This window comes from Tuber melanosporum (assembly GCF_000151645.1).
Source record: "Tuber melanosporum whole genome shotgun sequence assembly, scaffold_5, strain Mel28".
NCBI lineage: Eukaryota > Fungi > Ascomycota > Pezizomycetes > Pezizales > Tuberaceae > Tuber > Tuber melanosporum.
In genome coordinates, this window is record NW_003299095.1 from 1,338,542 (window position 1) to 1,353,970 (window position 15,429).

The following is a 15,429-nucleotide window of genomic DNA, read 5'->3' on the forward strand; positions in this document are numbered from 1 at the left end:
TTTTAGAAGTTAGAAATGATAGCCATTCCCTAGCTGATGGAGAGATTTGAAGTGTTCTCATATAAGCAGCGCTGAGAATTGTCCATTTGAAAATGCCTATTTTTGTTGTAAAACCCTGCGCTAGACAAATATTTCTATTCCAGTAGTGTATCAGCCTTTCATTCCACAAACCAAACAAAGTCTAGCGCTCTCACCAGTGCCAGGAATGACTAGCATTAGCACTTTGTCAACTTTGGTCATTCATAACCACCAACGGTAGATATCGAGCTAGTGAGCCGAACCCACATCACTGGCACAGACACTGCGATTATTTGCTCTTGCTCTGCCACAGTGGGACTTGGGTCCATGGATGAGTGAATCGAGATTATTCTCGGCAGCAACAAGATGGAAAATTTTAGTATTGGGTTTGGTCGAGTGGCTTGCTTACTTACAATGCATACCCATGATACTATCAAGCTGGTTACAAGCAGCCCACTTAAAGACCATTCATAACGGAGTTTAGTGAAGTCTGAGACATTGTAATGGCTTTCACGCAAGAGCCTGAAGAAAACCCTAATGATACTAACATACTTGAGTAGTTTGATATCAGAGATCTGTCTATTATATTTCTGTTAGTCTGCGCCGGTGTATGATACATTCTGAGAATTGTTTTTGCTCTACATGCTAGCGTACGCCACCCATAGCTCTCTATCCTCCTAGAAGGTAGAATTAGCCTATTCTATTGGCTAAACTACCATAGATGTTTTTCTGCTAGATATTCCTCCGCTGATGATGGGTGTTCGTTCATCCACTCAAGCAAATTAACCAAATAATAAAAGGTCCAGTGGGCGAAGAATTAAATGGATTGCCAGATTTCTTCTCTTTTAAAGCTCTTATTTTTTGCAATAGCGGATACAAAGGCCATGCCAAGTGCTAGAGCTATATAGGAGAAGTGGGGCACAGCCGCCAGGATATTCGGAGACTAAGAGGAGTAGGGATACATGAGGAGCTCAATAGCGATATGAAGGTTCAGAAACCTTCTCTAAACCAAACTTACATGTTCAATAGACATCGATACACCCAAATACACACATTATTCTCACAAACCGCCTTCGCTCATCCTGGTGTAATCCTGTGATCTTAATGGCAGTAGGGTGAGTTGAACACAGACAAGCCTATACTGGTATCCTCCACTTAAATTTAAATAAGCACAATCTTTGACCCGATAATCTACAGTTTTGCAATATTCCCACAGGTAGGGGGAAAGCTTACAAGGTGGATATTTAGAACAACCAAATTGGGCAACGGAAGGCTTGTAAGTAATGGCCTAACCTGAGTGCGCTAGTATCCGCCCAGGTTAAAAGGTGAAGTCAAAGCATGCAGGAGAGTCTACCAAACTTTAGCCATGCCTTATGGTTGTATCATATATGATAGCTGATGTTTTTTTTGATCCAACCCCAACACCCATGTCTAATTGAACGCGTCGGAGCAGGAGACATTCTAGGAATCACCTTAATCATGTGCTATAGCTATCAAACCCTCCGATATGCTTGATCAATATCTCCCACTCTTGAAATTGTTTTTCCATTTTCCGGGGGAGGAAACCTGCCCCTCGGCGACCCTGAGAGCGAGAACAGCCAATTCAGCGACCCCGTTACTGCTCTATATTTTTTTATCTTTTCTGAGGCTGGTTGGTTCCTTCCTCAAGTTGAAAAAAGGGGGGAAGTCACGAGTCTATGACATCATCCTATGGTTCAGGATGGTACTTATACCAAAATAAACAGTACTGGAAGCCACTCACCAACCCTCACTCAAGCTTTCAAACAATTGGCATTTCAGCCTATTGTCCGGAGTATTGTCTAACGGAATTTTTCCGCCCCCCCAGAGGCTAGGGACGTATTTCGACCTTGGGGTATTTACTTGGACAGCGTGACATATAATAACTTAATTGATCAATACAAGTTAAAATTCCGGCAAGAGGCGTCCTGCACCAATACTCTTAATACAGGGGGGCTCCTATTCTTTTTCCCTCGGGATCCAAGGGCGACCTCTCAGTGTTATCCCTGAGCAGGCCGCCGTTCGCTCCAATGCATGCTTTCCCAAACCTCCCTTTCCCCACCTCACATTTCACTCAATTTGCAACAATCCCCGCCAAAAGTAGTCTTATGCAGACGAGTGATTATTCATGATTACTTTTCTAAACAACTGGACAAGGAGCGCGGCGGATAATAGTACTTCAAGTGCAGCAATATAAATCAATTGCGAGTACAGTGCGCGCACAAATCGCAGCGGCTTTACCCAACCTCGAGGAGTACATTAAAAGCACTGTCTGCCGCATTCTTGAGACGTCCAAGGACATTCCCACCCTTTCGGTGAGTGATAAAGCTTCAGTGCAAAAATTCTGTAATCCGACTCGAGATCGTCCACTACAAACTCTCAGCCACATTTCTATAAATTGATTGTGTCTTTCGAGCCCTCACCTCTTCTAAGGTCCTGCATCTTTTTTTGTTTTTTTTCTCCCAGAGAAGGTGGAATACTCACTTTTTGTTGTATTTTCCGCCCTTTTTCCAGAGAAGGAAATTTCGGACTGAGTTACCTAGCACGCGGTCCAATTGTTTGATTCTACGGTATACAGCCACGGGAAGAGGCTTTGTTGAGATGGAGCATCGGTTCATCTACAATACGGTACCGCGATGCTTTACGTGACAGAACCCCAGAGACCTGGGGCATCTCTTCCCCCAATGGTGTAACTACGCGCGCCATAGTAGCATTTATATCGGTCGCACAAGTTTTGGGTAAATCGATTGGACCCACCCTCCGACTGATGCCTTTGACCTCAAGCGCCATGCCCCCGCCTTTTCCTGAACTCCCACAAGCTTCATCAACCAACCCTACCGCACCCCACAATCTATCCCCGAAAAGGTTCCGAGAAGGGAAAAACAGAAAATGTCTCGAATTCCCAGCGGCGGTATCCAACCTCCTAGCACAAGTGCCGGTGTCCCGAGCCCCACCGGTGCCGATGATCGGTCCGAAATCCTAAGATGGTTATCCCCGGTTGAGCCCCGCGCACGGCACCGGGACATTAGAACCCGTCGGGTCAACAATTTGGGGGGCTGGCTTCTGCGAACCGATGAATACCAAAAGTGGTTTGACGGCAGTCGCAAAGGTAAACCCGATAACGCGGTCCTGTTTTGCTACGGAGGTCCGGGGGTTGGAAAGACCTATATCAGGTATGATAAGAGCAACATGCCTTGGGGAAATAAAGTTGTCGCTAACAAACCGGATATTAGTTCCCTGGTGGTAGATACGTTATGCGATCAGGCCATGGGACAGAATGCCGTCGTTGCGTGCTTCTACTTTGACTTCGCCGCGCAGAAGGTGCAAACCCCGACGAGCATACTAGGCGCCTTGTTGAAACAGATTGTTGGTGGATTGGGTGAGATCCCGGAAAAAATAGTTCAGGCATTTCGAGACCAGAAAAAGGTCATTGGTGGCCGGGGGCTGGGGCTCTCTGAAATTAGTGAGATGTTGAAGGATATCTCGTCCTCACGGCGCACCTTCATATGCATTGATGCTCTGGATGAATGTGTGTCGGAGTGTCGACTAAAGATTCTGGATTCACTAAAATACATTCTCCAGAGGTCCCCAGCCACCCGGATATTCCTAACTGGGAGGCCGCACACACGAAGAGTGGTTGAGAAACATCTTGCCGGGAGGTTAGCAATTGTATCCATAATGCCCACAGAGAGCGATATGATCAGATTCCTCCGTGTAAGACTGAGTGAGGATACAACCCCGGAAGCTATGGACAGTAGTTTGGAGGCAGATATTCTCAAGAACATTCTCCAGACGGTTTCGGAAATGTACGTGGGAGCGAGGGCAGCTGAGAGATGTATCTTACTTCATGTACTGATAGATGTGAGCCTAGATTCCTGTTGGCCTCTCTTAACATACGGGCAATCCTACAAGAAACAACTCTATACCACAGGAGAAAAAAGCTCAGCGCAATGGCGAATGGCTCGGGCTTGGTGGATGCATATGGGGCGACTCTTGAACGGGTAAAGGCACAAGGGAGGATGAAATCAAGACTCGGGATGGCCGCTCTAATGTGGATCTCCCATTCAGAGCGCCCTTTGCAGGTGGATGAGATATGTCATGCTCTGGCAGTGGAGATCGGATCCGCGGATGTGAGGTCCAGCAATGTGCCTTCGATCTGGACAGTGATAAGCTGTTGCCAAGGACTTGCCACGGTCGATAAGGAGGCATCGACTGTCCGCTTGATCCATTTCACCCTCCAAGAGTATCTCCGCAGCCATCCTGACCCCCTTGACAGCGCTCACTCGACAATGGCGGAAACTTGTTTGACCTATCTCAATTCCCAACAAGTCAAGAGCCTCCCTACCAATCCCCCTCCCAGCCTCCGAGTTGCACCCTTTCTGAGATACTCTTCCTTACACTGGGGAACTCACGCGAAAATAGAACTCTCAGATCGCGTAAAGCTCTTGGCGCTCAAGCTTCTTGACCGGTACGAAAGCCACGTATCTGCCAACTTACTCTTGAAAGAGATCAGCTCGGGGGTCGTTATCGCGGGTGCTCCAGGCCCCGGGAGATTTACTGCGCTGCACTGCATATCGTACTTTGGTCTTGTTGACATTGCAATCGCCCTAACGAAGATGAAGAGATGGGATGCGAACCAAAGGGATAGTGCCGGTATGACGCCCCTCTTGTGGGCTGCGAAATATGGGCATGAAGAAGTAGTAAAATTACTACTGGGGCAGAAGCATACTGAGCCCGATGAACCGGACACGGTTTATGGACGAACAGCACTTTCATGGGCTGCTGGGAATGGGCATGGGGGGGTTGTCAGGCTATTTCTCGGTCGGGAATTTGTCAATCCTAGCCGTTGGTGGGGCAAAGCCGCACGGGTACCAAACCTGCTATTAGGAAGGAGATTGGTCAACCCCGACAGGCCGGACACGTCTTATGACCGAACACCACTCTCGTGGGCTGCCGAGAATGGACACGATGGAGTGGTGAGGCTACTGTTGGCACGGGAAGACATTAACCCCAATAGACCTGACCAAGAGCATGGCAAAACACCACTCTCCTGGGCTGCCTGGAACGGGCACAGCGGAGTCGTGAAGCTATTGTTGGGGCGGGAAGATATAAACCCCGACAGCCCAGACGAACTGCACCGAACACCAATCCTATTGGCCGCCCGGAGAGGGCACGAAGGAGTAGTGAAGCTACTACTAGAGCGGAAAGACGTCCACCCCGACAGCCCAGACGAACTAAACCGAACACCAATCTCGAGGGCGGCCGAGAACGGCTATGAGGGAGTGGTGAAGCTACTTCTAGGACGCAAAGACGTGAAACCTGATAGCGCATACGGTGGCCGCACACCGCTCTGGTGGGCTGTCAAGAAAGGACGCGAAGGAGTGGTTAAGGTGTTGCTGGAACACAAAGATGTAAACCCCGACAGCACGTACGGTGGCCGAACACCGCTCTGGTGGGCCGTCAACACCGGCCACGAAGGAATCGTGAGGCTACTGCTAGCGCGGAGCGATGTCAACCCCGACAGGCCAGACATCCGCGGTCGAACACCGCTCTCGTGGGCCGCTGGGAATGGGCGCGCGAGGATAGTGAGGCTACTGCTCAGGCGGGGTGATGTCAACCCCGACAGACCGGACAAATATGGCCAGACACCTCTCTTCTGGGCGGCCGGGAATGGGCATGATGATGTAGTGGATTTGTTAAAAGTCCGGAAAGCTCCAGCCTCCAGTGTGCCTTAAAGTTTCGGCGCATAGTACCCGTATGTCACATCACATATTTAAGCACGACCGTGTGGCACTTTCATAACAGTAGTATAGACTTCACAACTGTTTCCCCCCCCCTACCCGATTCTCACTCAACCTCCCAGCATCACTTTATTCCAACCTTAGAAATTTCTATGATACATAGAAAGATCTCCATGGGCAGAATACCCTAAGCTATCATATACATTTATTTCCTCACTTTTTTCATATTTTTTTTCTTCCTTTTCTTCCGGCATTTTGGGAAGACTTTCTCGGACAAATTAGACAACAGAACGAGTTTTAGCCCGAGCAGCGCAATATATATATCGTATCATACCGGTAAATCTTTTGTGGAGATATTCCGGCGTTAGATTCGTTTCTGCTAGGAACGTCGTAGTAGGAGTTATGAACACATTAGAGATACAATTTCAAATTAGAAAGAAAAAAGAATATCGTAAAAAAATTCAACTCATCGGCACACGTATGATATGATATTATTTATTTACTCGGCCCCCCGAGTAAATAGCCTTTCAAGAACAAAAAAAAAAAACCAGAAGCGGCCCACCCCCAATTCCCATTCCAACCTCTAGAAAATATATATAGCGCAAAAGCTAACAAATTTAAAGCAAATCGAGTAAATGCCACACGCAACAGACAAACATGCCAGATACCCCTCCCGAGTGACAACACATGACCAATCCCCCCCCCCACAGTATGATAGCCATAAACCAGCAACCACACACTCCCAGAGAAAAAAAGAAAGAAAAAAACACAAACCCCGGATGCTTGCTTGCAGAGCACACACAGCTCTCTCTCTCACTCCCCGCAAAAGCCCCCAACCCGTACAAATCTATGATACCTACCCTACACTACCCCTTTCTCAACGAGTCGGTTGGGCACAACGGAACTACTCGCTTCCCCGCTTGCCAGAGTTTTGAGTTTCTTTTTCTTTTTTGGCACGAATCACCCAATCCGTCTCGTACCCCGTGGGGTTCAAATGAGTGAAGAATTGAATGATGGATGGATGGGTGGATGGGTAGAATAACTGAGGCTTTTGAGTCGACAAACTCGTGTGTGCGTGCTTGAACGGATTTCGGTGATTGTGGGGGGGGGATTTCGTCCTTCTTCATCCTTTTTCGTTCTTCAACTATAGTATCTAGCCAAATCGATTAAATTACATACGGTAGTAGCATCCCATGGGACGAACGATGGGTGAGAAGAGAGAAAAAGTGTTGATGGCACCGAGTGAGCGCCCGTGAAAAGAAAAAAAGAAAAAAAAAACCCCCCAGTATAGGCAATAATATGTATGTATGATAATATACAAGTAATGCACCACTCGGCCGATTCGCCGGATCTGAAGGTGTAAGTGGTACGAGTATGTCTTTACCAAGTAACCTAGTCAATTGATGAACCAGGCCCGTGGACAGAGATGCCAATCTTTACGTTGAGGGAAAGAGAAAGAAGGTATTGTTCTGGCCGCCTAAAACCTCCACCGTCCAATATTCACAATCCCGAGGTCTCCAAGCCTGTTCACCAGTTCTCTTTTGCGACACAATGATTGTTGTGTAATAATATTATATTATATTATAATATTATCATGCAGTTCATAACATAAAGCCTCAAAATTGTGAACATACATCAGACGCCCCTGTTGCACCAGACCTGGTGGACGTTAACCTATAGGCGGCCAGAACTGTAGATACTTGAGTACCTACGATACCCAACTACACTACCGTACACTACCAAGCACCACACACTATCATGTAGTACTGCACTTCTCCAAATATTACTTCTTACTACCGTGGATTACCTTACCAGTCTCTTCGTTCCTGCACTGGACATTAGGTTGAGCTAAATCGGGAAGGGAAGGAAAGAATGAGGCGAACATAAGATCCCTCCTTTCCACCCCAAGGCAATGGTTTCCCATCAGCCCAGTTGAAATAGACACAGTATCGTAGGACCCCCCTTCCTACGCTCCCACTACTGCAATGATAAAAGGGGAGTGTGCGAAAATAGTAGGAGATGATGAGACATGCAAGAGAAGAAAAAAAGCATCAACTACAGTACTCCACCCATGATGAATAAACAAGGAAAGGAAACATAGTTAAAGACTAATAAACCTTTCCCCCCTACCAACAGATGCTAGATTCCACTTCACGCCTCACGAAGCAATAAACACCAAAAAAATCAAAAAAATCAAAAAAAGATACACACTCCTCCCCTTTCCTATCAATCCGTTTCATGTTGATAATGGGCAGGAAAAAAAGTATTAATTCTGTCTGCCAATTCGCCCATCCATCCAGTAGTCCATTCCAACGTTATTGCGGGTAGCGTAAGTTTCGATGCAAACCGACAAAAAGAGTCATTCGGCGTGAGAACAATTAAGTCCCCACGGAAAATATCCGCTGCATTTCAAACTTTGTACAGGCCAACAAGAGAGACACAGGTTGTTTGCTTGTTTGTTGATGGAAAAGGGGGAAGGGAGAAAAAGAGGGAAAAAAAAGGCCCAAGCTCCTATGAACAAACTAAAAGGAAAGGAAAAAAGAGGACGCCAGCAGGAGAAAAGAAAAAGTTGGACAAAGCGGGTTCGAGCCCAAGCGGCTTGGTGATAATTCAGCTGCTCAACGACAAGTCGTTTAGAAGAGCCATTGTAGTTGTTGGTGAGGTGTTGGTGAGGTCATTTGACAAGGTTGAAGGGAGTCGTAAAACATGTGAGAGAGTGAAAAAGTGCTTGTCATTAAAAAGCCAAACGCCCAAGTTGCTAATGAAATTGATCGTGAAGATACCACCCCCCTTAACGAGCTTCAGCTCCACTTATTGGATTTGGTGTTGGCACGCCGGTTGATGGAGCAGCGGCGGCGGGTGTATTATCGAGAAGGCCAGCCTCCAGGTTAGACGGTGTTGGTGGAGCGGCGGTATTATTCCTCCTACCGAACGACAAAGAAACACCCCGCAGTGGGTTGCGCATCCAACGACTACCACCAGTATATTGCCCATCCTCCGACCCACGCTGAGCAGCCACTGAAGAACCACCCCTCGAACGACCTGAAGCACTGCCAGTATAATAAGGTGATATTATACGGCGCGGCGAGAAGAGCATACGTCGCGGCACAAGGTAAACATTGGCAGGTGGAGTCGGGGTTCCATTAGTACCGCGCCGATGTCGATGAGATCTAGATTGATCATCCGGAACATTTTCCCCCTCAGGTCTCGGCTTTGGCACATAATAGTCAGCCTTGCACAGCGGACAGCAAGCCTTCCTACTGGTAAGCCATGGATCGAGACATCCGGCATGAAAAGCGTGTCCACACGTTAAACCACGGATATCATCGTCGTCCTCGATAGTATCCAGACAAATTGCGCAGGAATCCCCAACAGAATTAAGAAGTTCGTCAGGGACTGCGGTTTGAACATGATCATGCTCATCCTCCTCGTCTTCATCATCCTCACATTTTCTCACCTCCGGCTCCGAGATATCAGACAGATGTTTTCTCGCAATCTCGGGTGCTTCCAATTTGTCAGTGAAAAGGGTTGGGGCAGGAGCGGGCGAAGTTTCCTTATCAACAGCAGGAGGAAGAGTGAGTTCCTTAGCAAGGGCATCCGGAGACCCATTATTGGCATCGGCAGAAGTTGCAGCTTCCAAATCCATTAAACTCGCAGGCCTGCTGTTTGGAGCAGTTTTAATTCCCCCTTCAGTCGGTAAGCCCATACGTTCCCTATGCGCCCTCCATGATTTGTACTTTGTAGTCGGGAACCTTTCGTTGACCTCATCCATCGTCATAAGCTTCTTCTCCCTCCGCCGACGATGTGGACGTGGCATTGTTTGGAGATCGACAGGTTCCTCCTCACCGTTCGCCCGACGTCGCTGTCGAGCATTGTAACGAAAGCAATACTTGACACCGACAATAATCCTGACGGTAAATACAATTCGCTGGTCAGTTGCGGTGACACGCTACACACTGTTATGCGGAGAGAATTCGCCGCACTGTGAAAAACGATAAACGAGAATGCATACCATAAATTCGTGAAAACAACTCCAAACCCCAACGCAACAAAAAACAACAAGGGAGAACTTGTAGGACCGTTATTGCCACCGCCATTCCCAGTCTGTGTGGGAGAAGGCGATGGTATTACGGGTAGTGTAGTGGACATGACGGTCGTGGTTGTGTTGCGCGAGTGACAACGTTCGCTACAAGCGACGTTGTGAAATGCCCAGGTTCAAGAGAGGTTTGAACAACAGGCTATATTCCCATATACAGTCGACCTCGAGCTAGCAAGCAACGGGTGAGGAAATGGAAGATAACCCTCGACCAAGTAAGAAGTGGTAGAAGGAAAAATTGAGCGGGGGGACGGATGAGGTTAATATGTAGGAGGGGGGTAGGGAAGCAGGGAGGGAGGGAGGGATGGGCGAAGTTGATGATTGACAGGTGACGATGAATAATTCGATAATTATTTCGCCCTAGTGATGGTGATCCTCGAGACCACTTGTGAGACTATCGGGTCGGTCGGGTGGTGGAGGAGGCTGTGAGCGGAGGTGGGGAGATTGAGTGAGAGAGGTGAAAAGGAGCGCGAAGTGAGAACAAGGGAAAGTTGGAAGGTGGTGAAAGGTGCCAGGTTCGAATGAAGAAAGGTTCCGCCCCAGCCGCTGTGGTCGTTGCACCGTGAAAGAAGTTCAACCCTCTTGTGAACAATGGCTACGGTAGACTACCCAATTCAGACAGCTAAAAAGCGTGAGAAAAGAAAGAGAAATTCAACGAATCCTCTATATCTTCACAACTTTGTTCGTTTATGGGATTCCAAATCCCGATCACGGGAGCACCACCGTCCGAATACTATTTCTCACTCTTGTTCGTTTTCGCTCTTTTCCCCCTTTCGCAGCCAGACCCTCCCCTTGCAAACACAAACACACACACACACAAACGGCCTCACGGCTCCCAAGATGCAAGCAATCCTTGGTGAGGAGGGCGAGAGTCGAAGAAGGGGAAGAAGAATAGAATGGGGGGAAAAGCAGAGGGAAGAGAAGGAAATAGGGGGGAAGAGATCAATGGATAAGGACAAGAAAAGAGTAATACGATCGGCTCGAGTGAGAGAAGAAAAAGAAAATAAAAAAATGAAAGGGCAAGAGGCAGAGAGTCGGTTCGGTTTTACACACAAATGGCTTGAGGAAGAGGGTCGTTCCTTCCGGCGACGGAGGAGCAAGCAACAAAGGCTTCAGTACAGGTGCTGCAGACAATTTGACACTTTCCACAAATCAAGTAAACGTATGGACATATCTGTCGTCGCCCCCCAAAAAAGTAAGACTGTTGTGAAGGCACCCTCCCCCATCCTTACATGTTGTATTCTCGACCTTCCATATGACAGGTACTCGTACTTGATTACTCGAGTATCGGTACATACCGGTACTCGTACATACAAAAGGGAAGGAAGGAAAGGAGGGAGAGGGAATAAGGAAGTGAGGAAGTGAGGAAGTGAAACTTCACTGACCAAACCTCATGAGACTACGAGTACAGATACTGGGACTCGTTCAGCAAGAAACTCCCAATCCCGGACAGAATGCCACGGTCATCCATCATCAATCACCTTTTTTCTTTTTAATTTTCAATTGATCATTGATCGGCTAACATCCCGAAAAGACGAGAGACACACATTCTACTGTAAAATGGATATGGATAGAGGCAAACAAGAGGAAAAACATGGTGACAGACAGACAGCCGCAGAGTAAAATGTGTGCTGACCAAAGAGAGGGCATCATCCTCCAGACCCTCCAAGCCAACAATTAACCTAACCACCCTTGCGAGGGAGCTCTAAAATAAGTTACTCGGGCAACGGGGGTTGACAACCACCAGCACCCCAACAGGGAACTGGGAAGACGGATTACCGGTATCATACCCAATGAGATCTTACAAACCACATCGATAGGGTCAGCTGCGGGTAAGGAGTGGGGTCCTCTCGAAAGAAAAACATTAAGAAGCGAGCGACTGGGTTATGGTATCATACCGGCAGAGACAGCCGCACCCCCCCAAACATTTCACACTGCTTTCTTGCTCTCCCCCCTCTCTGTCATTCTTTCTTTGCGCTGCCCGGACTACCATAGGTGGGGTACCGGTATTGTAGAAATACAAGTGCGATCCACAAGTATCGCCATTTAGACAACCCCCCGCCCTCGAGAAGTGGGATCTGCTCTTGCATCACTTTGTGCGATACGGTATCATACCCCCCCCCCACCCCTCCCATCAGGACAATGATGGATAATAATATACTCGAATACTCTACCTCTCATTCAATCCCTGAGCACTCATCGGCCATTTCGCACAGCTCGTCCCTGCCCGTGCAACGAGCCACAGTCTGCCAACTTATTCTAAACATGACACTGTACAGTACCTCTGTAAACACGACAGCATCCACCGACTAGCACACCAAGTCGCCACACACACAAACACACTGAGCCTGGCCCAGAAAGACAGCAGGCAGAGGGGGGGTGCGAGGGGTAGACTATGAAGAGATGGAACTACTCGTACTCGTATATTGTTGGCTGGGAACTTCCGACGCAAGCATTGAAGATCAACGAAACGTGGGATGATATATATAACAAAAAAAAAAAAAAGCCAGAAACCATCCCCAAAGGAAAAGCGGAGCTACCCAGTCTGCACCCGAGTGCCAATGGGCAAGACATTAGAAAAAGAAAAAAGGTCACGGCACACAATGTTTTCTCTTGTTCACTGTTTGGACAGCAGTCGTGAGGTGAGCTCTACTACGCTCGGGCATAGCAATGGCACGGGTACTCGTAATTGTCGAAGCGTTTTAAAAAGGATCGCTTATCGCCTGCTACCAAAATGTGGCCCCCTTTTCTTGGATATGGATGGATGGACGGTATGCGATAGACTACCGGTAGTAGAGCCTTTCCAAGAACACTTGGATACCACGAGCACAGCACCGGCGCGGGATGATTGATGATCTTGTTACCGGTGGAAGTACCGGTTTTCCGCGCTAGTGCGCACTGGAAAAGAGATAAGCGGGGGCAAAGGAGAAAGGGCCGCACCTTACACCTACCGTATCGATGTCCCTGCCATATTATCATACACACATTCCAAAAAATCGCCCCGCGAAAAGACGAACCTCACGCAAGCCCTGCTAACAACCTCCCCTGTGCCTGTTCTATGCAGTAATGTACCCCTACAAGTACCATACCCACCCCAATCCCACGGCCCAGCCGTGGTGTACGCACATCTGTTAACCATAAACTAAATTATGACACTGTGCGACATGTCGGACGCGATACTTGTACGATGCGATACCAAGTACAAGGGTCCGGCATTTAGCGATCGCACAGGCTGAAGAAAGGCGGGAAACAGCAGCAATAACGGCCGACAATAAAATGAACATAAGTCAGTCGTTGCAACCAATGCAAACCTCATGATGTGTGGAGCAAGTCACGCAATCTGAACCTTATGGTGGTTTTGAAGCCATCACGGGCAAAAGGAAGGGAAAAGCTCTGTTTGTAAGAACAACTGTCCTTAATTTTAAATAAAATAAGGTAACAAGAAAATAAATCTTCTATAAAAGATGAAGAGATAGTACTAATTTGAATAGGTTTTTAAACAAGCACATTGTTTCCACGGGTACTTCCTCTACTCTAATGCATATAAACATGAAGTTCCCCTTCTCTGCACTCGGCACTCATGCAGAATAACCATCCCTCAGGAGTGCTCCCCCAGAATACTCTTTCCAGGAGAATGCTTCCTAGAATCTGTCTTTCGGGAGCATTCTGGGTTAGAATCTCCTTCTACTGAGCCTGTGCTTGCAAAGTCCAACTCTTCTGCTTCTCTAATGTCTCTGTAGACTGAAATTATACACTCTCTTTAGTCAAAATTAGAACTCTCTGCTCTTTCACCAAATGTACCTTCCGCCATATTGCAGCAACAATTGAGCTTCCTGTTAGCACTGTATTTTCTATTTGTGCATAACTAAATACCCCTACCCAGTCCCGTGTTAAAAGATCCTGTTGTCTCTCTCTAAGAGAAAAATTCCTTCTAGTAGCCCATGCAACTACCTCTCTGGAGAATCACTGTAAATCACTACTTATCATTACTGAAGAACTGGGAATTAGGGTTAATGGGTGCACACTCTGCTATTTTTTTTGCCAGTTAAGTTTACCATTGTCGAATACCTTGGGTGAAACCTTTTATCATAATCAAAAGCATGATTGCTGTCACAAATGTAGCTTAGCATAGAAAACGTTTTCATATGACTCATGATTATGAGTCATAGGTAAGTTATTGCTTCACGCATATGACTCATTTAGGTCATATGACTTGTTATATTATGATTTATTATATTTCACACATGACTCAATTATGAGCCATAGGACTTGTGCCTGGTGAGTATGCGTTACAAGTATGCCTTATGGGTATGCCTTGCACATATGATTTATGTTTTGCACATGTGACCACTTGGGGTCACATGACTTGTTTATTATATTATGGTTGGGTTATGAGTTTTTGCAGATGACTTTACTATGAGGCCATGGAGTTTAAGCATGTAACTACTTGAGTCATATGACTAGTTTGTTAGGATTTAGTTTCGTGCATGTGACCACTTTGGGTCACATGACTTGGGATGGGAAGAACACTATGTAAGGAGGATAGTACAGCTGAGGAGGATAGGTTCTTCACGCTTTGTTCTAAGTACTTTCCTCATTCTTGTCTTCATTCTGACTCAGTGGTGAGCTTCTGCGCCCATGATGGTCCTTTTACCTGGCAGTTATCTGGGTTTGCCCAGTATCTGGGCATTAGGATTGTTATGTGGTTGAGGGCTTGTCTACTTGTTTGCATCTCATTTCATCGCCTGCTGGTTATTTCATGATGCTGGTACTTCGAGCTATTCATTACTGTCACTTACAAGCCCCTTTCAGTACAATGTCTTTGGCTTCCTGTCTGTTATCTACTGGCAGGTTTTGCGTTTGATTAGGGGAATTGAACATTGTATTTAAGGGGATCACCCATGTCGTTCATTAGGCCAGCTCATATTTGTTAGGTTTTAACAGAGTCCTTAGTTCTCATAATACAAAACACTCTTAGAATAGACTGATAACCTTCCCAAGTTTCAACATGTCGTACTGGCTATATCATTTCTCAGGTGGCAGGATGGTACCTACTCAGCCCCTTCTCGTTACATTTTCATTTCTATGATGGGAATCCTACGATGTTGTTTATTGCCGTTCTCTTGGAGATTCTGTCCTTGCGGCTTTACAGTAGTTCAGTCAGGTATCTTCTCCTCACTTTAATGGGGATGGCTTTGACCCTGAAAAATCTTACAACCTGATGTGGTTTTCTATTACTACTTAGGATGGTGTTAAATAATTGGCTGCAAGATCGTCTTATTATCTGTATGTGTGCGTAGTTCAGTTGTGGATTGTAGTTGGCAGCTTCACCTATTGCAAGTGGGACCTACCTTCTGTTTATCTGCTTCTATTTGTTCACCCTTCCCCTTCCTGTCTTGTCAGTTAGAGGTGACTCTTACCTGTCATTTAGTCTGTACCTGTAGCTGGCTCTGCTTACTTTTTCCCAGCTCGATTAGACTTCAGTTTTGCTAGGTCGGATGATGTGGCTGGTGTTAGTGCCTTCAGGTGTTGGTGCTGCCTCCTTTATGGCTCCCA

General features: G+C 46.9%; 1 protein-coding gene; it reads right to left on the reverse strand.

Moving 5' to 3' along the window:
* Positions 1-7,856: 7,856 nt before the first annotated feature.
* On the reverse strand, positions 7,857-10,301 carry GSTUM_00008858001 (uncharacterized protein). XM_002840319.2 has 2 exons: positions 9,790-10,301; positions 7,857-9,685 (listed from the first exon to the last, which is right to left on the reverse strand). The coding sequence occupies exons 1-2, from the start codon at positions 9,924-9,926 to the stop codon at positions 8,569-8,571; spliced, it is 1,254 nt and encodes a 417-aa protein (XP_002840365.1). The 5' UTR covers positions 9,927-10,301; the 3' UTR covers positions 7,857-8,568.
* Positions 10,302-15,429: the final 5,128 nt, after the last annotated feature.